The 25,242-nt window shown below is 42.0% G+C and overlaps 1 protein-coding gene across 2 annotated transcripts in view; it reads left to right on the top strand.

Annotated features, from left to right (window-relative positions):
* LOC125404700 (cytochrome P450 2B2-like) overlaps positions 1-25,242 on the top strand; it is a 52,477-nt gene that overhangs the window by 3,354 nt on the left and 23,881 nt on the right. Inside the window, exon 1 of one of the 2 annotated variants that reach the window (XM_087907560.1) lies at positions 23,352-23,561. The exons of the other annotated variant lie outside the window; for it this stretch is intronic. Within the exon in view, the coding sequence (XP_087763686.1) occupies positions 23,391-23,561 (171 nt within the window). The 5' untranslated portion in view covers positions 23,352-23,390. Of the gene's footprint in view, positions 1-23,351; positions 23,562-25,242 lie in introns of those variants that run through there. 2 annotated transcript variants of the gene reach the window in all.

Here is a 25,242-nt window from a genome sequence, read left to right as displayed (position 1 = left end):
TGTGAACTCCTTCCTGGCATCTTGAAGCACTTCCCTGGGCCCCATACCTGCTTGAACAGCAACCGCTGAGAACTGAACAGCTTCATTACTAAGCATGTGAGAGGTGCCAGGAATCACTGAGCCCCAGTGCTCATCAGGTTCCCACTGACTCCTCCTTCACATAAACTCTTGGATGAGAAAAGGAGCAGAGGTCTCCACAGACACAAAAGCTCCCTCCTGGATTCCTGTGCTGATCTCTTCAAACTGGACTCGGAAAGATCCGTGTCAAATCAAAACTCTTTATTTTATTAATGAATATAACACCTTTAGGGGAAGTGATTTATCCAAGGTCACACAGTGAGGTCAGTGTGAAAAAAGGGCTGGGATCTTCATCATATCCACAGCTCACACTTGATAAAACACAAGGGGCCTGGGTTAATGTCCACCCACCAGCCATTCCATAAGCAAATCTCTCTCACAAGTAGAACAGAAACACTAGACTAGGCATCTTCTTAAAGAGTCCACTGGCGGTCCTAGGTGTTATGTTGACAGTGACAACCAGCATCTTAGAAAAGAGTTCCTTTCTATCTCCCACTCTCTCTCCCTCCTTCCCCTTCTCCTTTCCCTCCTTCCTTCCTTCCTTCCTTCCTTCCCTCCTTCCTTCCTTCCCTCCTCCCTCCCTCCCTCCCTCCCTCCCTTCCTCCCTCCCTCCCTCCTTCCCTCCCTCCCTTCCTGTGATGTTTGAAAGAAAATGGCCCTCAAAGGGTATGACAGTATTAGGAGGTAAGGTTTTATTGGAGGAAGTGTGTCACTGTGCACACAAATATTGAGGTCCCTCAGTGTGACAATCATTCGACTTCCTGCTGCTTGCAAGATGTAGCACTCTCAGACCCAGAACTATGTCTTCCTGCACGCTGCCATGCTCCCTGTCATGCTGATAATGCATGGAACCTCTAGAACTGTAAGCCAACCACCCTAATGAAATGTTTTTCTTTTCTTCTTCTTTTTTTTCATTTTTTTATTTTTATTTTTATTTTTTTATTAAAAATTTCCACCTCCTCCCCTCCTCCCACTTCCCTCCCCTCCCCTCCCTCCACTCCCCCTCCCCCTCCTTCTCCAGGCCAAAGAACAGTCAGGGTTCCCTACCCTATGGGAAGTCCAAGGTCCTCCCCACTCCCCTCAGGTCCAGGAAGGTGAGCATCCAAACAGACAAGGCTCCCACAAAGCCCGTCCATGAAGTAGAATCAAAGCCCAGCGCCATTGTCCTTGGCTTCTCAGTCAGCCTCCACCATCAGCCACATCCAGAGAGTTCGGTTTGATCACATGCTCCATCAGGCCCATTCCAACTGGCCTTAGTGATCTCCCATTAGATCTGTCTCACCGTCTCAGTGGGTGAACGCACTCCTCATGGTCTTGACTTCCTTGCTCATGTTCTCCCTCCTTCTGCTCCTCATGAGGACCTTGGGAGCTCAGTCCAGTGCTCCAGTGTGGGTCTCTGTCTCTATCTCCATCCATCACCAGATGAAGATTCTATGGTAATATGCAAGATAGTCATCAGTGTGGCTATAGGACAAGGTCAGTTCAGGCCCTCTTTCCTCTGCTGCTCAAGGAACAAGCTGGGGACATCTCCTTGGACACCTGGGAACCCCTCTAGAGTCAAGTCTCTTGCCAACCCTAAAATGGCTCCCTTAATTAAGATATATACTTCCCTGCTCCCACATCCACCCCTCCTAGAAAATGGAAAGATCTCCTATGCTCTTGGATAGGTAGGATCAACAATAAATATGGAAATCCTATCAAAAGCAATCTATAGATTCAATGCAATCCTCATCAAAATTCTAATACAATTCTTCACAGACCTAGAAAGAACAATAATCAACTTTATATGGAAAAACAAAAAACCCAGAATAGTCACAACAATCCTGTACAATAAAGGAGTTTCCAGAGGCATTACTATCCCTGATATTAAGCTCTATTATAGAGCAACAGTAATGAAAACAGCTTGGTATTGGCATAAAAACAGACAGGTTGATCAATGGAATCAACTCTGAGATACCATCTTACACCTGCCAAAATGGCTAAAACCAAAAACACCAATGATAACCTATCCTGGAGAGGATGTGGAGTAAGGAGAACACTCATTCATTGTTGGTGGGAATGCAAACTTGTGCAACCACTTTGGAAATCAGTGTGGCGATTTTTCAGGAAACTGGGAGTCAACCTACCTCAGGACCCAGCAATTCCACTCTTGGGAATATACCCAAGAGATGCCCAATCATACTACAAAAGCTTTTGTTCAACTATGTTCATAGCAGCACTATTTGTAATAGCCAGAACCTGGAAACAATCTAGGTGCCCCTCAAGAGAAGAATGGATAAAGAAGATGTGGAACATATACACATTAGAGTTTTACTCAGCGGTAAAAAACAATGACATCTTGAATTTTGCATGCAAATGGATGGAAATAGAAAACACTTTACTGAGTGAGGTAACCCAGACCCAAAAAGAGGAATATGGTATGTACTCACTCATAATTGGATTCTAGCCATAAATAATGGACATTGAGCCTATAATTCGTGATCCTAGAGAAGCTAAATAAGAAGGTGAACCTAAAGAAAAACATATAGTTATCCTCTTGGATGTTGGAAGTTGACAAAAGTGCCGGGCAGGGGTTGGGAGCACGGGGGTAGGGTGTAGGTGGGGTTAAGGGGAGATGGGGGGAGAGAAGGGAGAAGGGGAGGATGGGAATAGCTTTTTTCCTTTTTTTATTTTTTTAAAAGAAAACAATCTTTTTTATTTTATAAACCAACCCCAGTTCTCACTCCCTCCCCTCCTCCCATTCCTGCCACCTTCCTCCCTACCTCACCCCCACATCCATTCCTCAGAGAGGGTAAGTCATATTGCTTTGGGGGAAGGTCCAAGGCCCTCCCTACTATATCTAGGCTGAGCAAGATGTCCATCCAAAGAGAATGGGTTTCCAAAAAGCCAGTACAAGTAGTAGGGATAAATCCTGTTACCACTGCCAGTGGCCTTACAGTCTTCCCTAGTCATACAACTGTCAACCACATTCAGAGGGTTTAGTTTGGTCCTATGCTGCTTCCTTCCCTGTCCGGCTGGAGTTGGTGAGTTCCCATTAGCTCAGATAAACTGTTCAGTGGGTGTCCCAATCATGGTCTTGACTTCTATGCTCATATTCTCCCTCCTACTGCCCTTCAACTGGACTTTGTGAGCTCAGCCCAGTGCTCCAATGTAGGTCTCTGCCTCTGTTTCCATCAGTTGCTGGATTAAGGTTCTATGGTGACATTTAAAATATCCATCAATCTGACTACAGGGCAAGGGTAGTTCAGGCTCCCTCTCCTCTATTGCTTAGGGTCTTACCTGGGGTCATCCTTGTGGATTCCTGGGAATTTCTCCAGTGCCAGGTTTCTTGCTAGCACTGTTATGGCTCCCTCAAACAAGATATCTCTTTCCTTGCTCTCATCTCTGTCCTCCCTCCATCTCTATTATCCCATTCCCTCAAGTTCCCCTCCCCCTCCCCTTCTCTGCTCCTCTTTCCCTCCCTTCTTCTCTTTCCCCCCATCCCCATGCTCCCAGTTTTGTCAGGTGATCTTGTCTATTTCCTCTTTCCAGATGGCTCTATATATGTTTTTCCTAGGGTTCACCTTGTTACTTAGCTTCTCTAGGATCATAAACTATAGGCTCAATATCCTTTACTTTATAGCTAGTATCCACTTATGAGTGAGTACATACCATGTTCATCTTTCTGTGTCTGGGTTACCTCACTCAGGATGTTTTTTTCTAGTTTCGTCTATTTGTATTCAAGTTTTAAGATGTCATTTATTTTTTAACCACTGAGCAGTACTCCATTGTGTAAATGTATCACAATTTCTTTATCCATTCTTTGGTTGAGGGGCATCTAGGTTGTTCCCAGGTTCTGACTATTACAAATAATGCTGCTATGAACATAATTGAACAGATGTCCTTGTAGTATGATTGAGCATTCTTTGGTTATATGACCAAGAGTGTTTTTGCTGGGTCCTGAGGTCCATTGATTCCCATCTTCCCGAGAAACTGCCATATTGATTTCCAAAGTGGTTGTACAAGTTTGCATTCCCACCAGAAATGGATGAGTGTCCCCCTTACTCCACATCCTCTCCAGCATAAACCATCATTGGTGTTTTTGATCTTAGCCATTCTGACTGATATAAGATGGTATCTCAGAGTCGTTTTAATTTTCATTTTACTGATGGCTAAGGATGTTGAACATTTCCTTTAGTGTTTTTCAGCCATTTGAGATTTGTTTGTTGAGAATTCTCTGTTTATTCTGTACTCCATTTTAATTGGGTTATTTGGAATTTTGATGTCTAATTTCTTGAGTTATTTATATATTTTGGAGATCAGTACTTTGTTGATGTGGGGTTGGTGAAGATCTTTTCTCATTCAGTAGGCTGCCTTTTTGTCTTATTGACTGTGTCCTTTGCTTTACATAAGCTTCTCAGTTTCAGAAGGTCCCATTTATTTACTTTCTCTCAGTTCTATGCAACTGGGATTATATTTGGGAAGTGGTCTCCTGTGCCCATGCACTGAAGGCTACTTTCTACTTTCTCTTCTATCAGGTTCAGTGTGGTGGCTTTATATTGAGGTCTTTAATCCATTTGGACTTGAGTTTTGTGCATGGGGATAGATATAGATCTATTTTCATTCTACTACATGTTGATATCCAGTTATGCCAGCACCATTTGTTGAAGATGCTTTCTTTTTTCCATTGTATAACTTTAGCTTCTTTGTAAAAAATCAGGCATTTATAGGTATGTGGATTAATATTCGGGTCTTTGATTTGATTCCATTGATCAGCCTGTCTGTTTTTATGCCAATACCAAGCTGTTTTCATTAGTGTAGCTCTATAATAGAGCTTGATATCAGGGATAATGATGCCTCTGGAAACTCCTTTATTGTACAGGATTGTTGTGACTATTCTGTTTTTTTTTTTGTTTTTCCATATAAAGTTGATTATTGTTCTTTCTAGGTCTGTGAAGAATTGTATTAGAATTTTGATGAGGATTGCATTGAATCTATAGATTGCTTTTGATAGGATTTCCATATTTATTGTTGATCCTACCCATCCAAAAGCATAGGAGATCTTTCCATTTTCTAGTATCTTCTTCAATTTCTTCCTTCAAAGACTTAAATTTCTTGTTAAACAGGTTTTTTACTTCTTTGGTTAGTGTTACCCCGAAGATACTTTATGTTATTTGTGCCTATTGTAAAGGGTGATGTTTCTCTGATTTCTTTCTTAGCTTCTTTGTTTATAGGAGGGCTACTGATTTTTTGAGTTAATCTTGTATTCTGCCACATTATTGAAGATATTTATTAGCTGTAGGAGTTCCCTGGTAGAGTTTTTGGGGTCACTTATGTATACTATCATATCATCTGCAAATAGCAAAAGTTTGACTTCTTCCTTTCCAATTTGAATCCTCTTGACCTCTTTTTGTTGTTTTATTGCTCTAGCCAGAACTTTAAGAACTATGTTGAATAGACATGGAGAGAGCAGATAGCCTTGTCTTGTTCCTGATTTTAGTGGAATTGCTTTGAGTTTCTCTTCATTTAATTCGATGCTAGTTATCAGCTTGCTGTATATTGCTTTTATTATACTTAGATCATTTCTTGTATCCCTGATCTCTCCAAGACCTTCATCATGAAGGGGTATTGGATTTTGTCGAATGCTTTCTCAGTATCTAATGAGATGATCATATGATTCTTTCAGTTTATTTCTATGGTGGATTACATTGATAGATTTTTGTATGTTGAACCATCCCTTCAACTCTGGGATGAATCCGACTTGACCATAGTGGATGATTTTTTTTGAAGTGTTCTTGGATTCGGTTTGCCAGTATTTTATTGAGTATTTATACTTCTATGTTCTTGAGTGAGATTGAGCTGTAATTCTCTTTCTTGGTTGAGTCTTTGTGTGGTTTCATTATTAGGATAACTGTAGCCTCATAAAAAGAGTTTGACGATGTTCCTTCTGTTTCTTTATGTGAAACACTTTGAGGAGTATAGGTTTTAGCTACTTTTTGAAGTTCTGGTACAATTCTGCACTGAAACTGTCCAGCCCTGGTCTGTTTTTGATTGCGAGGCTTTAGATGAAAGTTTCTATTTCCTTTCAGTTTATAGGTCTATTTAAATCATTCACCTAGTCTTGATGTAATTTTGATATGTGGTACCTATCCAGAAATTATCCATTTTTTTTTTTTACATTTTCCAATTTTGTGGAGTACAGGTTTTTGTAGTATGACCTAATGATTCTCTGGATTTCTTTGGTGTCAATTGTTATGTCCCCCTTTTCATTTCTAATTTTGTTAATTTGGATGTTCTCTCTCCGCCTTTTTATTAGTTTGGATAAGATTTTGTCTATTTTGTTTATTTTCTCAAAGAACCAGTTCTTTTTTGATTGATTCTTTGTATTGTTTTCTTTGTTTCTATTTTATTGATTTCAACTCCCAATTTGTTAGTTTTTTTTGTCATCTACTCCTCCTGAGTGAGTCTAATTCTTTTTGTTCTAGAGCTTTCAGGTGTGCTTTTAAGTCATTAGTGTGAGATTTCTCCACTGTCTTTATGTAGGCACTTGGAGCTATGAACTTTCCTCTCAGCCCTTCTTTTTAGTGTCCAGTAGGTTTGGGTATGTTGTGCATTCATTTTTGTTGAATTCTAGGAAGTCTTTAGTTTCTTCTTTTATTTTTTCCTTGACACAGGGGTGGTTCAATTGAGTACTGTTCAATTTCCATGAGTTTGTAGGATTTCTGCAATTAGTATTGTTGTTAAATTGTAACATTAAACCATGGTGATCTGATAAGAAACAGGGGGTTATTCCAATTTTTTTCTGCTGAGGTTTGTTTTGTTACTGGGTGTGTGATCAATTTTTAGAGATTGTTTCATGAGGTGCTTCTTCTAGAAGGTATATTCTTTTGTGTTTGGATGGAATGTTCTGCAAATGTCTGTTAAGTCCATTTGAGTTATGACATCTGTTAGTTCTCTTATTTCTCTGTTAAGTTTCTGTCTGGTTGACCTGTCCATTGTGGAGAGTTGGGTGTTGACAGTTCCTACTATTAATGTATGGGGTTTGATTGCAATTTAAGCTTTAGTAATTTTTTTGTTTGTTTATTTTTTACATATGTGGGTGGTCTAGTATTTGGGCCATAGATGTTCAGGATTGAGATTTCATCTTGATTGATTGTTCCTGTTATGAATATAAAATGTCCTTCTCCATCTCTTCTGATTGACTTTAGTTTAAAGTCTATTTTGTTAGATATTAGGATAACTACACCCACTTGTCTCTTAGGTCTGTTTGATTGGAAAATCTTTTCCCAACCCTTTACTCTGAGGTAATGTATATCTTTGAGGTTGAGACATGTTTTTATATACAGCAGAGGGATGGTTCCTATTTTCATATCCATTCTCGTATACTGTGTCTTTTTATAGGTGAATTGAGTCCATTGATATTAAGAGATATTAATGACCAGTGATTGTTAATTCCTGTTATTTTTCAGTGGTAGTGTGTTTGTGTACTTCCCTTTTTGGGGGTTTGCTGGTATGAGGTTATTTGTTTTCTGTGTTTTTATGGATGCAACTAGCTTCCTTGGGTTGGAGTTTTCCTTCTATTAGTTTCTGTAGGACTGAATTTGTAGATAGGTATTGTTTAAATTTGGTTGTATCATGGAATATCTTGTTTTTTTCCATCAACAGTGATTGAAAACTTTGCTGGGTAAAGTAGTCTAGACTTGCATCTGTGGTCTCTTAGTGTCTGTAGCACATCTGTCCAGGACCTTATGACTTTCATTGTTTCCACTGAGAAGTCAGGTATATTTCTGATAGGTTTATCTTTATATGTTACTTGATCTTGATCTTTTTCCTTTGCAACTCTTAATATTCTTTCTTTATTCTGTACATTTTGCGTTTTGAATATTGTATGGTGAGGGTCCTTTTTTTTTTTTGATCCAGTCCATTTGGTGTTCTGTAAGCTACTTGTACCTTCATAGGAATATCCTTCTTTAGTTTGGGAAAGTTTTCTTCTATGATTTTGTTGAATATATTTTCTGTGTCTTTGAACTGGAGTTCTTCTCCTTCTTCTATTTCTGCTATTCTTAGGTTTGGTCTTTTTATAGTGTCCCAGATTTCCTGGACGTTTTTTTGTTAAGAATTTGTTGGATTTAATGTTTTCTTTGACAGATGAATCTATTTCCTCTATAGTATCTTTAACCCCTGAGATTCTCTCTACCATCTCTTGTATCCTTTTGGTTATGTTAGCCTCTGTAGTTCCTGTTCATTTACCTAAAACTTCCATATCCAGAATTCCTTCAGCTTATGCTTTCTTTATTGCCTCTATTTCAGTCTTCAAGTCTTGAACTGTTTGTACTTTTGCTTCAGTTGTTTGACTGTTTTTTTCTTGGTTTTCATGGTTTTCTTTGAGAGATTTATTGATTTCTTCCGTTTTTTTTTTGTTTGTCTTTTCCTCCATTTCCTTAAGAGAATTTTTCATTTCCTTATTAAAGGTCTCCATCATCCTCATAAAGTTACATTTAAAATCATTTTCTTTTACTTCTTCTGGGTTAGGGTGATCAAGTCTTCATGTTGTGTGACCACTGGCTTCTGGTGTTACCGTGTTGGGTCCTGGTGTGACCATGTTGCTTTTTAAGTTGTTGAATGATTTCTTGAATTGGCACATACCCATCTCTTCCTCCAATTGGTGCCAGCAGGGTCTTTGCCTCTTGGTCCAATCCTTTCAGTTGCTGTCTGTGTCTTTGGGAACTGTTCTTGGTCTGCTCTGTACTGTCGCTGTCTGTGGCTCAGGGAGCCACTGTGATCTCTCTTAGGCCACTCTTGGACTGCTCTCTTGGTCTGTTCTCTTGGTCACAGCTTCAGAGTTCCTCTCTCTTTCCTCTCTTTGTAGTTGCAGGTTGTGTTCCAAAGTTCCTCTGAGATTGCAGGGGATAGGAGGGTTTGGGGGTGGAGTGGGACTTGTAGCTTGCAGGGTCTAATTGATAGGATGGGGATGTTGGAACAGCCTACCTATAGGAAACCTGCATACTGACTAGCTAGAGAAGCTGATGCAGGTGGAGGAGGGGCCCAGGATTTTGCCCTTGTAGGAGGGCCTAGAGAGTGAGGTGTCCCTCCTGGTAGGTGGTCACTCACACCTTGGTCCTCTCTGTGTAGTAGCAGGCTGTGTTGCAGAGTTCCACTGAAGTTGAAGGTATAGGAGGGTTTGGGGACAGAATGCGATTTGTAGCTTGCAGGGTCTCATCGATGGGGTGGGGGTGTTGGAGAAGGCTACCTTCAGGAAGCTTGCCTGCTAACTGGTTAGAGAAACTCAAAATGTGTTTCTGAGAAGAGTTACTGTGGACTGGGCAGTGGTGGTGCATACCCTTAATCCTAGCATTCAGAAGGCAGAGACAGGCAGATCTCTATGAGTTCGAGGCCAGTCTGGTCTACAAGAGCTTGTTCCAGGACAGCCAGGGCTGTAACACAGAGAAACCTTGTTTTGAAAAAAATAAAAAACAGCAAACAAACAAAAAAATATTTGCTGTGGTCTTGATGTCTCTTCACAGCAATGGAAACCCTAACTAAGATACTTTCTTCCTTTCTTTCTTTGGTACATGTGTGTTGTATACATGCATGTGTGTTTGTGTGGTTTTCATGTATGTAGGTGCACCTGTGAGTAGAAGTTCAAGTCTACATTCACGTTTGCCTGCTGGCCCGAAGTTAGTATCAGATCTTCCTGGATAATGCCCCTCTTCATTGAGGCAGGATCTCACTGGACCCAGGGCTATCTTTCCCCGAGAGGTTCCATGTCTGTCTTCCAAGTATTGGATTTACACAGGGAGCCAAACATTCCTGGCTTTTATGTGACTTGTGTGTTCTGAACTTTAGTCCTTATGCTTGCGTGGCAAACACTTTATTGGTGGAGCCATCTTCCCAGTCCCATTGTGAAGAGTTCTGAAGACTCACCTCAGTGACGTATGTGTGTGTGTGTGTGTGTGTGTGTGTGTGTCTGTGTCTGTATGTGTTTATATATGTGTATGTTGGTGTAGTCCAGGTTTTCTTGAGCTTGCAGTAGCCCTGGCTAGGTTCAATCTCATGACTACTCTCCAGTCTCACCCTTTAGAATGCTAGGATCAGAAGTGTGAGCCACAATGCCTGGCTTCCTTGTCAATTCTAGGGACCTTTGTTGAGCACTGTTATTAGTGCTTACTCATGTGCCTCTTCCCCTGTCTGTCCATCTCAGGAAAATTACAGGCAGAAACTGATAGTGTGGTTAGCAGCCACCGGTGTTCCAGCCTTCGAACACTGGGTAAAATATGCTTCCTATTCATGCTGCTACCCTTCCAGAGTTACAGTGACCTCATCCCAATTGGTCTCTCACTGTGTCATCCAGAACATACTTCCAGGTGCATGTGAATATCTTTAGAGGTAATTGATTCCTCTACCATCTAATGCAAACATGTTGCTTTCCTATAAGCCCCATAGGCTATGTGTCTTAATCTTGGTCTATTGCTCTGAAGAGACACCATGACCCTGGTAACTCTTTTTGTAAAAAAAAAAATGAATTGATTTTATTGAGCTATATATTTCCTCTGTTCCCTTTCTCTCCCCTCCTGTTCTACCTTCTCCCATGGTTCCCACGCTTCCAATTTACTCAGGAGCTCTTGTCTTTTTCTACTTCCAATGTCAATTAGATCCATGTATGTCTCTCTTAGAGTCCTCATTGTTGTCTAGGTTCTCTGGGACTGAAAATTGTAGGCTGGTTTCTTTTTGCTTTATGTCTTATGAGTGAGTACATATGATATTTGTATTTCTGACTCTGGGTTACCTCACTCAATATGATGTTTTCTAGATCCATCCATTTGCCATGACCATGGTAACTTTTATAGAGGAAAACATTTAATTGGGGCTGGCTTACAGTATCAGATGTTTAGTTTATTATCATCATGGTAGTACATGGTGGCATGCAGGAAAACATGTTTCTGAGAAGGAGCTGAGATATATACATCTTGATCCACTGGCAGCAGGAAGTGAACTGCCATAGTGGGCTTGACTTGGGCATAGAGGAGATCTAAAAGCCCACCTTCACAGTGCCACACTCTCCAGCAAAGGCATACTTCCTATTAGTGTCACTCCCTAAATGCTAAGCATTCAAGCACATGCGTTTATGGGGGCCACAGCTATTTAAACTATCACAGTCCACTCCCTGGGTCCCATAGAAATATAGACACTAAATAAAGTCCAACTTCAAAAGTCCCCATAGTCTATCAACAATGTTTTAAAGTCCAGTATTCAAAGTCTCTTCTGAGATTCATGTAATTGCTTAACTATAACCCCCTATAGAATCAAAATAAAACAGATCACATACTCCTAATAAAATGGCATATATATCCTTTCTAAAACGGAGGAAATGGAGCATAGTGTGGAAACACTGGACCAAAGTAAGACCAAAAAATCCATTTGGGCAACTCCAAACTCTGTGTCTCCAAATGTGATGTCAAAGAGCTCTTCAGATCTTCAACTCCTTTCAGCTTTGCTGACCACAATATACTTCTCTCTTTTGGGCTGGTTCCACTTCCTGTTAGCAGCTATCTTTGACTGGTTTCTCATGAAAGTGGCATCTCCAAAATCTTGGGGCCTTCAGGGCAGTCCAGGTTTCACTTTTACAGCTTCATGAAATAGCTTCTTTGAACCTTCTGCAGGGAAACCTACGATACTAGACTGGCCTCAGACATTTTCCTTAGTAGCAAGGAGGATTCCATAATTCATTTCTTCTATCCTTGGCTCTAAAGCCAGAATCACATGGCTGAATCTGCCAAGTTCTGAGCTTGAACATGGCTCCTCATTCAGTTACATCTTCAACTTTTTGTTCATGTTTCCTTCACTGCTTAAACTTGTCATTCCCGGAACTTGCTCTGTAGAGCTGGCTGACCTCAGACTTAGAGATCTGTTTGCCTCTGTCTCCATGTGCTGGCATTAAAGGCATGTGCCACCACACCTGGCTCTAAGCTTTCACAAATTGGAAGCTTATTTGGGTGGGGTCTTGCCCTGAGGTCTCCATTTCCTTTATTCTATTTCATGATCTGTTTATCTCCTTGAACACAGGACTTAGCTCCATTCCATTTCTTGGTGTCTCCATTCTCCTCAGTCTGTGGATTTTGTATTTTTACTTCCTTAGCTTGCCCATTTTCATTACAAATCTTCTTAAGAGTCAACACAAATGACAACATGGCAGAGTCTATACAAGGCTGTTTTGAGATTTCCTTTGCCAGTGTAAGTAATCCAAAATTCTTCATTTAGCCTCAGGCAGACATTTTGGACAATAGCAAAAAGCAGCCACATTCTTCACCAGAATATCACAAGAATGATCTCTAGATAACATACTGAAATTCTTCTTCTCTGATACCTTTTGAGCCAGGCCCCCACAGTTCAAATCGTCCTCAAGACTACTGTCTTCCATACTCCTTTAGTGTGGCCTGTTAGCGTCTCGTTGTTTTCCTAACTCAAAGTACCAAAGTCTGTATTACTACAAAGAAAAGCATGGTCAGGCTTTCACAGCAATTCCCCACTCCTGGTACCAACTTCTGTCTTAGTTAGGGTTTCTGTTGCTGTGAAGAGACACCATGACCACAGCAACTCTTATAAAAGGAAATATCTAACTGGGCATGGCTTACTGTTTCAGAGGTAAAGTCTATTATCATCATGGCGTGACTTGGCAGTGTGCAGGCAGAATTGATTCGGGAGAAGGAACTGATGTTTTTACATCTTGATCTGCAGGCAACAGAAGATTGTCACACTGAGTATGGCTTGAGCATGCATGATAACTCAAACCTGCCTCGAGAGTGTCACACTTCCTTCAACAAGGCCACACTTCCTAATGGTGCCAATCACTATAGGCTGTGCATTCAGAAACACTTATAGGGACCACACACCTATTCAAACCACCACAGAGTGTTAGCAGAGATTCTTCTGCCCTTCACAGTTCCCTCAAAAATTGGCTTATTTGACACTGTGTGACTTTCCTAGGGAGATGTGAACAAACATATTCAGATCAGATATGTGAAAGGTGATAGACCAAACAAAAAACCCCAACTGAGTCTGTCTTGGTAGATCGATGATTTATTGAAATCACTTACAGGAACATGGAGAGGATTTTAAATTCACAGGGTCTTGGGTGACTCAAAGGTAACTGAATTACCCCAAATCCCACCCTACTATGAGGGACAACTCATTAAACTGGCAACCTTAGCACTCACTACCAGCCTTGAAGGCAATATTTGCTTCTATAATCATTTGAATCTGACACCTTTCTGAACTTATGATTCTTGATTCTCCCTCCAGGGAAGGACACTTCAGTACAGAGGAAATAGTTCCACAACCCTTGAAAATATACTCAACGAGAAACACCTGGAGAAAGACAGACTAGAGAGAATGTACAATATTGGAAGGTGGATTTGATGGAACAGAGTAGCAAAGATACATACATGGGAGAGAGACAGAGATACAGAGTGACAGAGATAGAGAGACAGAGAGATTCATACTACTTGTATTGATGAGCAGAATAGAAAAGAAGGTGTATCATCTAAATTTATGCAAATGAGCACCAAAATACACCATTGGATAACTGGGTACTCTACAAGTACTTCTCAAATCTTGTCTTCTCCCTCACCTCCTAGAAAAAAAAATATGTGTTTGTGTAAGAGGCTGGCCCGATGTGAGCCCTCATTCTTGATCACTACACTGCAGAACTTGTCCTTGGGCTGCCCAAGTCACAGAAATCTGGACCCACACCAAAGCTGACTGGATTGGGAAGTTGCCCCATGTCCAGGAGCTCTGCCTCTTGCCTGTGGTATACAGGAAGAGGGCATCCGATCACCTTGGGATCTTTAGCTCAGTTCCCAGTCCTTTAGTGGATGGATCTCTGGGTCTTCTAGTCTCCCAACTATAAAATTATTTTCATTGTTATTCAAAACTGTCATTTTGCTGTATTTATGAATTGTAAATATCTGTGTTTTCTGGTGGTCTTAGGCAACCCTTGTGTTAGAGGTTGTGACCCACAGGTTGAGAACTGCTGACCTAGATGGTCTTCACAGTTGACCAAGGAGAAACTCTTGTGGTTTCAGGGTTGAGAGAATACCTTTGGGAATTAATGTGAATTTTAACTCTATGATGAGGAAAACTGAGACCAACGTTAGAGGAGTGTGTACAACGGGGACGTGAGGGCAAGATCAGTCATGCCAGCTCCCTCTTTACCATTCACATCCCACAACCTCCCTCTCCTTCCTCAAGTGAGAGGGCTTGTTCTTTCCCAACCTATTTGTCATGTACCTCCAAAGTATCTTCATTAAGTCTCTGATCCTAGTTCTTTGAAAAGCCTTAGCTTAAAATCAAGTTCTACCACTTCTCAACCACACTGCCATGTGCTCCTTTCTGCACTTGTTGGAGAAAGGACTCAAATAAAAAGGTCTCACTGTGTAGGTCTGAGTGGTCTAGAACTTGGTATGTAGATCATTTTGGCTACTCAATCCCAAGAGGGGCCACAGACTATATCTCTAGGAGGCTGTGATTACAGAAACATTGTTTTGTAATTTCATGAAGAATCTCTTTACCTCCAATGAGTCAGCCCAAATTTGCCCTTTCTCAGAAACCCAGCGCCACTGGTGTATCATTTCTATGTTCATGGATGGACTTATTTGGAAAATTGAGTATAAATGCAATCCCTTGACCCCTATGCTTGCTGATTTTTTCACTTAACATAAGGTTCTCAGGGGTCATCTTCATTGCAGCATGTGTCAACAATGCATTCCTTTATAATAGCTGAATGATAATCCAATGTTCCCCACATTTTGTTGATATGTTTTCCCAGTGGGGACATGCATGCACACTTACACACACACACACACACACACACACACACACACACACACACACACACACACACAGTCTCAGTATGCAGCCCAGGGTGTTCTTGACTTCCTAATCTACCCACCTCATTCCCCAAGTAGCTGGATTTATACATCACAAAGTCTGGTGGGTTGTATCCATTTTTGATTCTGTTGGGTGTGGGTCTTTCAGCTGATTTCTTCTTGCTGTGTCCCTGTGTGGGTTGCTTTTATGTGAACTTGATACAAGCTAGAGTAATTTGGGCACAGGGAGGTTCAATTGAGAAAATGCCCCCATAACCACAGGACCCCTCCCCCACTCCATATTCTGAAATTGTATATTCAACACCTGGGAAGGGTGATGGAATCACCTGGGCTTCAGTGGTCTGGGACAGCCCTGTCTCTCCAGCTCTGTCACCTCAGCATCAGGACTATTTTCTTGGGTTGACTGCCTGCTCTTCCAAAGGTCCTGTGTTCAATTCTCAGCAACTACATGGTGGCTCACAACCATCTGTAATGAGATCTGGTGCCCTCTTGAGGAAGAGACCTGGTCAGTCATCCTCATCAGCTTAGACCATGAAACGTATTATGAACAAGTTCAACAGAACTGCCATATACGGGTTGCTCATGCATGCTTCAGCATTGCAGGGCATACATTTCAATTTCATTTTCATTTTCCTCAGTGGACATTCTGTGATTCCAACATCTCCAGCATTTTAGGGGTCTCTATTTCAACTTAGGCTTCACCTCCCCTGCTTCATGTAGTAGCTTATGAGGCAAGGACTCATAAAGGGAATTCAACCATACCAGTTGGTGCTGGACCTCAGCAGTTTTCTGGAACTTTGGTGGAAGCCTCCAGGATTCCATGACTCTTGCGTCTTTCATGCCTGCCAAACCAGTGCCACATGATGCTGCGGCCAAGTTCTAATGCTAGATTAGTCATAGCCTTGCTCCCCGGACCACAGGGTTCTGTGGCCTGAAGAACTGTTGGTCACTGCTTTCTGACCCTGGGGTAACACTTACTAGGTGACATTTTTGTTTTAGAAAGGAACCTTGCATTTCATAAACCCGAGCTACAGTGGGTGAAGTCTTGCCCTCAGGGCAGCTTTTCTATTGCCCCAGTGTTGAGCACCATTAATCCCAAAGATGGGAGGAGAAAGACCACTGACCAAATCATCATGGCCAAATGAATTAAAGCAAGCTTTTTTATTCATGTACACAGGCTGCTTCTCCCTAATGCAGGGTTCAAGATATCAGCATTAGACCTGAGAGACAAGGCTTTTTACAGAACTCAGGGATGGAGGGAAAATAGGCAGGGTTATAGGAGTAGAACATAACAGGTGGTCTTAATAAGTTCATCACGAGGGTCTTATAACCTTTTGAAACAAAGGTAGGTTGCAAGGCCGTTATAAAACAGTTTGAAACAAATAAACGATTGGTATTCCAGGAACAGGGAGTACAGAATCATTTGTAGTTAAAGTTGCAGGTGAGGTATGGTTGAATCCTTGAGAAACAGAGGTTTAAGCATAATCAGGAATGAAGCTAGTTTGTATTTGCTATGAGATGCCTTGTAAGCCTAAGATGGAGGCAGACTGGTTCTTCACACAAGTTTGTCCTCAATGCTGGTGATTTCCTTAACGAGTATAGCTGCCTCCTCTGAACCCACATAGTCTGCAACTTCAAACTCTCTCATGCTTCTTTTAGTTTTCTTCTGGAAAATTGCACTTCCCCTGTCTTCCTGTTCCACTTTGCTCCTTATTACCGTGGACTTGAATCAGAGCGGTAGGCGGTAACCATGTCACTGCTCTACTGCTTCACCAAATAAATGAGTCCCGTCTTTTCTCTTTCTTAACATAATTCTTTTTTATTGATCCCTTGGGAATTTCACACCATGCCCCCCAAGCCCATTCATTTCCCAGTCCTTTCATGTCTACTCGCCATCCTTGTAGCCTCCCCACTCCCCAAAATGAAGAAAAACATTTCACTTTTCCATCTTTCTGTCTTCTCCATCACATATTCATTTGTCCTCATGGCCTTGAGAGCTGCAGTGTGTCTCGCAGGATACCGCACAGCTTTACTTGTGAATGTTCATTGCAATGAGTTGTTGGTCTGGTTTAAGGCCTCTGACTTCTGGTACACCATCAATAATGAACCCTCACTGAAACCTCTCTGATATCCTGCTAGTGCCTCAAGCCATGGAGGCCTTGCATGTATGGTTCCATGGGATTATACTCTTCATGTGCTCCAGCAGGTCATACATGGGGTAGACATTGGGGTACGCCAACTCAGAGCCCAGATGTGGGTCAGGGTAGTTGAGTTGGTCAGCTTGGACCTCCACTGGGACCGACCCCTTTAGCCGAGGGTCAGGGCCAGCTCTCCCGCACGTATAGTGAGGGGTGAGAGCAGCTCTACTGAGTGTGGGATGGGCTCTCCCGTTGTGGAGGCAGGGAAGGGGAGGGACATATCTCCTAGCGTCATGGATGGTCAGGACCAACTCTTCAGTGCCCACACCATTTGACCCAGTTTTTCCGAGGAGTGCCTCTTCTAATGGTTTGGCCTGCAAGAGGCAGAACCAGTTCTCTGGTAGCCAAGTCACCAGGATCTTCCATAACCCTTGCTGGTAACACGGGCCACAAACATCGACACTGACTCTGTCACAGGATGCAGACCCAGACATGGCCCTCAGTCTAGAGTCCATTCTTTTTTTGTCATTATATTGCATTTAGTAAGTATGATATCGTATCTGTAAAAAGAAACATGTTTTACTTCTGGAGTCCATTCTTTTAGAATTCAGCTTCACTCAAGTTCTCAGGGCACAAAGCACAAACCAGATTTCTCTAGACTATTTGAATAGCTTTTAGCCTTGCTCTCTTAAGGCTCCCACTATTGTTTCCCTTTCTTTTACTATTCTGGTTTTCCAAAGTCCCACCAGAGCACCCAAATACAGGCCACTTTTGGGCTTCTTTATAATTTCATGTTCTTTCCATAAATCATCTCCAAAGGCCCAAGAACCGTATGGTTAGGTGTATCACAGTGACAACAAAGAATACAAATTTTCAGGAGGAATGGCTGGTCCACTGCTGTGACAAAGGGCCTGACAAGGGTCAACAGGAAGAGAAAGGGATGTTTTGAAGGTACCATCTATGATGACACGGAAGGTGTTGGGACAGGAGTGTGTCAGAGGTTACACTGTATGTCACACTGTATTCCTGGTCTTGAGCCAGAGGTAGATGTGTACTTGTGTTCAACATGTAGTCTTCTCTCTATTTTGATTGGGAACCACAAAAGGATGGTACCCATAGACAGGGTAGGGATTCCCTATCAATTAAAAATCTGTAGTTCTCTTAAGAAGGCACCCCCAGGGGTATGGTTAATATGATCCCAAATCTAGTTGAGGTGAACCAACATAGCCCAGTGGATTCTCACAGTTGCAGGGACTAAGTGGTATTCCCAATACTCTCTCTGAGTCTCTGAGTCTCTGGCCTTAATTTACTCTTTTCTTCTTCTCCCAGACTCAAGGCTTCTTTCTTTTTTCTGTTTCTCTCTATATCTCTGTGTCACCCATCTCTGTGATTAATCTCTTTGTCCCTCCTGCTCCCTCTATACATCATCTCTCTTTCTCCTGCATGGAGATGGAACCTAGGACCTGCTTGTAAAGTATCCTAACCCTAAGGCACATCCAGGATCATTCATCCATGACTGTCAGAGGCCAGGCAAGAGCTCTACCATTATGGTACATCACCAGCCCTTTAGAAAATTTTAATTTGGAGATAGGGTCTTGCTAAGTTACCCAGGCAAGGACTGATGCTTAATCTCAGCCTCCCAATTGCTGAAATGAGAAGCATGGGCCTATCCTTGGATCTCTCTCTCTTTTAAAAACAAGACTTCACATCTCTTTACTAGAGAGAGAAACACACACACACACACACACACACACACACACACACACACACACACACACAGAGAGAGAGAGAGAGAGAGAGAGAGAGAGAGAGAGAAACAGAGACAAACACACACACACAGAGAACACTCTTCTTTCTACATTTATACAGTGCCTGTCTACATCTAGGACATGACCTAATAGCAGAGTTACATTCCAGTGACCAGAGAGGAAGGGAAGAAAGGCATGCAGATTTCAGACACAGAACCTGCACTCTCCTGACCTTGGAATGGTGCCACCCTAGACTGAACTGAAACCAGACCTTTGTTCTTGCCAAGTTGGGTGATCTGATACTGAACATGGGCCATTTTTCCAACCCAGAATTCTTGGTGGGAGCCATGAGGTATGTTCCATGCAGTAGCTGACAATTTACACTTTGGGAAGGTATATCACCTTCCCTTATTAATATACAGAGGAAATAGAAAGAGAGATTGGGGCGTTGTCAAAGGTCATGCAGTGAATTAGAACTACTTTGTGCAATAGAAAAGCTGCTTTACAAACATGAAATGTGCCAGATATGATGGCACACATCTGTAATACCAGCACTAGGAGCCTGTGAGAATAGCTTTATGAGTTCAAGATGAGCCTGGGATACATAGGGAGAACTTGTCTAAGACAGATAAACAAACCAATTTAAAATGTGGTATGGAGAATCAAATTCAAACTTGGAAGTTTTATATATTCTTGAAATAGCAGAGATACACAAATCATTTTCTATATAATTCAAAAATCTTGGAATTATGATACAAATTAATTTTTTATCACTTCAAAAGTACACACCAGAGTTTTACACACAGTATGAACACCACCACCAGCAACAACAACAACAAAATCATAAGATCACATGGCCTAAGTCTGTAATCTTAGTCACTCAAGAGAAAAGATCATAAGTTCACAGTCAGCCTGGGTGGCAGAGCAAAACCCCAAATATCTTTGACACATTGGCACACACTTGCATTCTAAGTGCTGGGATGTGGAAGCAGGAAAATCAGGAATTCAAGTTCGGCCTGTACTACATAGTGATATTATGTTTCCTAAAAACAAAGAAAGTCAAAACAAAAAAAAAATGGGTGCTGGGGATTTGGCAGAGTTGGGGAATGCTGACTTGCCCAGTGTAAATGAAGCCCTGAGTTCAACGCCCAGCAGCATATAATATAATCATTGAGATTCATGGCTATGTGCTCAGCACCAATAAAGGAGCCATTGCATCCTTGGCTACACTGTGATACAGGGTAGGTTGGGTTTCATGAGACCTTCACACCAAGAGAGAAAGAACAAAGGACATCTTTTGAAGCTTTAGGTTGCTTTGAATCCACTTGTCTATCAGGATGACAATACACCTTGGGTACTGGACCACAACGACACTGACATATGTGAGGGTAGATAATGTTGATGGTTCTGGGCCTTGGATAGCTGATATTTCTTGTGTTGAGATACTTTGGAAAGGTCTATAACTAGAATATGATCCTGATTTAGTCAAGAATAAACTTTAGGGTCCTGAGACTGTATATATTCATTCATTATCACACTCACTTCATGCAGTGATGAAGGTAAAATTCAAGTCTTCATGGATGCAAGGAATATAGTCTATCAACCGAGCCCATCTCCAGGCAGTCTTGCCTTTGACTGTCTATGTAGTTCATTAGATGTCAGTGTTATCCAAATGGCTGGTTCTATTTCAGTTTCTTGACCCTCTTTCTCTTCCCTGCAAACGACTCAACACATCCTTCTAGGTTCCTCATCTCTCATCACTTCTTTTCTCAAAATGTCAAGATGAGATACAATTTATGCCATAGAGAATGAGGGTTCTCTTCTAAGACACAGATATGCATTTAACTTGACCCCAGTGTGTATACATTATATATCCAGATTTATACTAGTTTGTAGTTTACAATTGAATGGTGACCAACAAAGTTAGTAAAAAAAAAGTGGTGAACTATGGGAAAGGCTTTAATTAAATTTAGAGTTTAGGGTATTGGGATGAAATGAATGCTTTTTATCTGAGAGTATAGGGTGGGTTATATTGGAAGGAGCAGAAACAGAGTACTAATGGTTGAATATTCTTTCTAAAATTCAAATTGAAATTTAAATGCCATTATAACTACATCAAGAAGTGATATGTGAACTAGGAGAGGGTTCAATAGTTAAGAGCACTTGCTGTTCTTGAAGAAGACCCAGGTTAAGTTCCTAGCATCAACATGATGGCTACAGCCATCTACAACTCTAATTTGAGAACATACAGTACCCTCTTCTAACCTCTTGGGCACAAGACATACATGTGTTGAACATAAATATGTTCAGATGAAACACTTATATACATAAAATGAAAATTAAAAAAGGATCTGGGTAGTAGTGGTACACGCCTTTAATCCCAGCACTCAGGAGGCAGAGGCAGGTGGATCTCTGAGTTTGAGGCCAGACTGGTCTACAGAGCAAGTTCCAGGACAAGCTCCAAAGTTACAGAGAAACCCTGTCTTGAAAAACAAACAAAACAAAACAAAACAAAAGAATAAAATGACAATGTGAAGCTCTACAGCTTTGTAATGCCCATTCTAAGTGAGTAGATGTTCACTGCGGTGTATAGACTGTGGACCTGGTCAATTTCTCTGTGTTATGTTTTATAATATAGTTAAGTTAAGACAACAACAAAGGAAGAAATGAGATGTTTTAAATGTGATTCAGGCGTTGCCTTTATGTTATATTTTGGTTGTGGAATGTTCCTTTCCAGCTTACTTATTTGATCAGTTGGTCTTTAGTTGGTGGCGATTTTTTTAAGAGTTGTACAATATTTAAAGATCGGCGTGGCTGGTGATAACAAGTTACTTAGATTAGGCTAACATTCATAGCCAGGTTCTGTCTCTCTCTCCCACATGCAATTCATTTTTTGCTACTAATATGTAATTAGTTCCAATTTCCCATGTCAATGCTGGGGCTCAAACTACCAAAGAATTTAAAAGAAGAAAGTAAATGGTGAGTTTATCATATAACAACCCCACTCCTGGTACTTATTTTTTGTGTTAGTTGCTTTGTTACTGTGGCTAATTTATTTAGCGTCAGTTTCAAGACAGGGAGGTGGGGCAGCTGAACCCCTAGGTTTGCTGTGTGAGCATGGGGGAGGTGAGAAGGGGCAACTAGAGGGTGTGAGGGAGAGGTTCCCTCAAGTAATTTTCTACCAAGTCTGAGAACATCCTAAAATACTATTGGTTGGAGATCAAGCATTCAAACACATGGAGTCGTGAGAGATCTTTCACATTCTAACCACGACACTTTGTGACTGGATTGACGTCATTGTCATAGGAGCGGGTCCTCTATGGAGTGTCCAGTTTCCTTTTCAGCTCTCCCAGTCTTAGGTGCACTTGCTTGCCCCCGGTATGTTATAATGCAGCAGCAAATGCCTCACCAGACACCAGTGTGGTGTTCTGGGAAATAGCTGCTTCCAGAAGTACAAATGTAAAATGTCTGCTAATTATAATTTCCTGCTCCGCTCTCTGGTACTCTGCCTCAGTAGGAAAACAGAGTTAGGCAGTCTCAGCACCCTGAAGCTCTGAGTCTACAGGGGATAGAGACACCGTTAGAGAGAGGTGGGTCAGGGGGAAGACCAGAGAGCTTCAGGTGCTGTGAGACAGCCAGGAGGAGGAAGTGATCACCAGTCACAGGGATCAGAGACCCAGAGGCTCCAACTGCTCCTCGGTCAGGCTGGAGCCTCTCTCTCCACCTGACTGCTGAGCCTCACACCTCCTGTATCTTCCTACTTCTCCATTTTTTCCCATATGTGGTTGTCACAGGCCAGAGAGTGACATGGGGACTCTGGAGAAATCACATCAGCACTGGGGTTGGGGTTATGTATGTACAAACACACGGAGAGTCACATGGTAACATACAACTTTACTCCTGTTACTCAAATCACATGCAAAACTAAGAACAAACAGAGTAGATTCCCAATGCAAGGATGTACTTGTATTAATATTAATATCAGGAGGCAGAGGCAGGAGGTTTTCTGAGTTGGAGGCCAGCCTGGTCTACAGAGTGTGTTTCAGGACAGCCATGGTTTCACAGAGAAACCCTGTCTTGGAAAACCAATCAATACAGACCCACCACCACCACCACCACCACCACCACCACCACCACAACAACAACAACAACAACAACAACATACACACACAAATCTAGAGAAACACACAAAAGCACAGACATGCACACTCACATAAGAAATAACCCTTCACATATGCAGCACACAGACAGTCCACACCTGTGTAAATAGACAGAGAAAGCTGAGCTGACATGTGTGCATAAACCCCCTGAAATCAAGATGCTTGACTCACTATATTTTTCTGTCTTATGTACCTGTTTCTTTGTCCTTGCCAGCATCTATGGAATAGGGAGCGAGCAGGTCACTGACAGCCCAAGCAGGAAGTATGAGTGCTAACACTATGGGACAATGATGAGATAGGAGGCAGAAATAACTGAAGTTGCTCAACTGGGTGGAGAGGCAGGTTCAACATAAAAGTCCCGCTGGAGTGTGCAGTGAAGTGGATGGTGCTCAGACCAGGACCATGGAGCCCAGTGTCCTGCTTCTCCTTGTTCTTCTCATGAGCTTCTTACTGCTTCTGGTCAGGGGCCACCCAAAGGCTCATGGACATCTCCCTCCAGGACCTCGTCCCCTGCCCTTCTTGGGGAACCTCCTGCAGATGGACAGAGGAGGCCTCCTCAACTCCTTCATGCAGGTGAGACATGCACAGGGCCTGTGCCCTGTGGCTTAGCGTTGGTGAGATGCTGATTGGTGGTGGGTGGTGCTCAGGTCGGTTGACACGTTGGAATTGGGTGGGGCACTGTGCTTGTAATGTGAAAGGAGTTGAGGTGTTGAGATGTGTGCTAAGGGCTTACAATTTGGTCCAGAAGAGAAAGAAAAAATGTCAGATATTGCAGTAGATAGGGTTTGCTTCTACCAGCACAAGGGATTAGCCTGCTGTATTTAGAAACAAAGGGGAGGAGAGGCAGGTCAGGAGGTGGGATAGGTAGGGAATGCTTATTTTTATGTTTTTATAACATAAAACACATTTTATATTTATAACACATGGACCATTCAAGGAGCTGACCCTGGCACCATCTTTTACAGTCTCCACAAGAGAGATTTCATCTTCAATTACCACTTCTTTATTAGGAATCACTTAGCATTTTTGGCCCTACTTCCCGTTTAGAGAGCTGATTTAGTGGCAACAATCCCAACTTCCTGCTACCCCTTGGTTTTTTAATATTTCACCCACCTGGGCCAATGGTGGGTGATATATTTGGACCATTTGAATTTTAAAATTTGAGACAATTTCATTTTGGGGGGAGGGGGAATAAGATCATCCTCCTTTTCTCGGGCTAATAATCCTTTTGAGCTAACATCTCATGTGCTGGATTGACAGATGTGTGGTACATCTGGCCATAAGTGTTTTTCAAATGTGCTTCACACATGCCAGACCATTCCACTTAGCTTCCTATTCAATATTTTTGCATTCTCTGAAAATCTGATCCTTTTTTTTCTTATTTTGCTGTCCACGTCTCTGTGTCTAAAGGTCAGTCCTACTTGGAGGGAGGTAATTAGGGTTGCTTGAGTAATTATGGATGTGGGAGCTATTTACTGTCATGTGAGCAACTTATGTACAGCTACATCACTGAAGAAAGTGGCACCTCCCCCAGCATCCTTACGCCCAGAACTCACAGTGAGGGTTGGTGATATCCTGTCATGATAGCACGACATGCTGCATCTTTTCCCTGTAGGGACAGTCATCATGTCATCTGCAAACAAGATTCCCAGGGGCTAGGTGATGTGCACTGGGCAGGGAATTCCTACTCTCTATGAAGCTCCTTAGAGAACTGTTCAAATCAGCGATCCAATGTATGTGGCAATGTCAGGGAGCCAAGTTGCCTTCCTTGGCCCTCAGAAGCTGAGAGTCTGTTTGAAGATATAGAATAAACTCATAAAAATTAATTTGGCAAGTTATCTGCTCACCTGGGTGACATTGGATACAAGCAAAGCAATAGGAATTTTAAGATTGGTTGAGAGTTCAAACAGACCCATGTAAGTGGCAGGACTTGAATAAATCACAAAGACATTCTAGAATGATGGCACTCTAGAAAAAACCATTCCTGATCAGCAGCTGGTGCTAGGGAAAGTGTGGAGCCAGGTGGATGAGCCCATGGTGTGACAGGGGAGAGGCCGGCACTGAATCTTCAGGTCATGGGGATGAGCCGGCTTAACTGATGCCAAGGATGGTAAGAACTGAAGTGATTCAACTAAGCAGGCAAGAGGAAGTCCCCTAATGTCTTCATCTGTTTTCTGTTGCTGCCACAGAAGTCCAGAGGCTAAGTTCTTTATAAATTAAAGGCTTATCCAGCTCATAATAGTGACAGTCTAAG

This window comes from Myodes glareolus, chromosome 1, assembly GCF_982192425.1.
Source record: "Myodes glareolus chromosome 1, mMyoGla1.1, whole genome shotgun sequence".
NCBI classification, from domain to species: Eukaryota; Metazoa; Chordata; class Mammalia; order Rodentia; family Cricetidae; genus Myodes; species Myodes glareolus.
The sequence above is the reverse complement of the archived record's forward strand: the minus strand, read 5'-3'. Positions and strand labels throughout refer to the sequence as shown.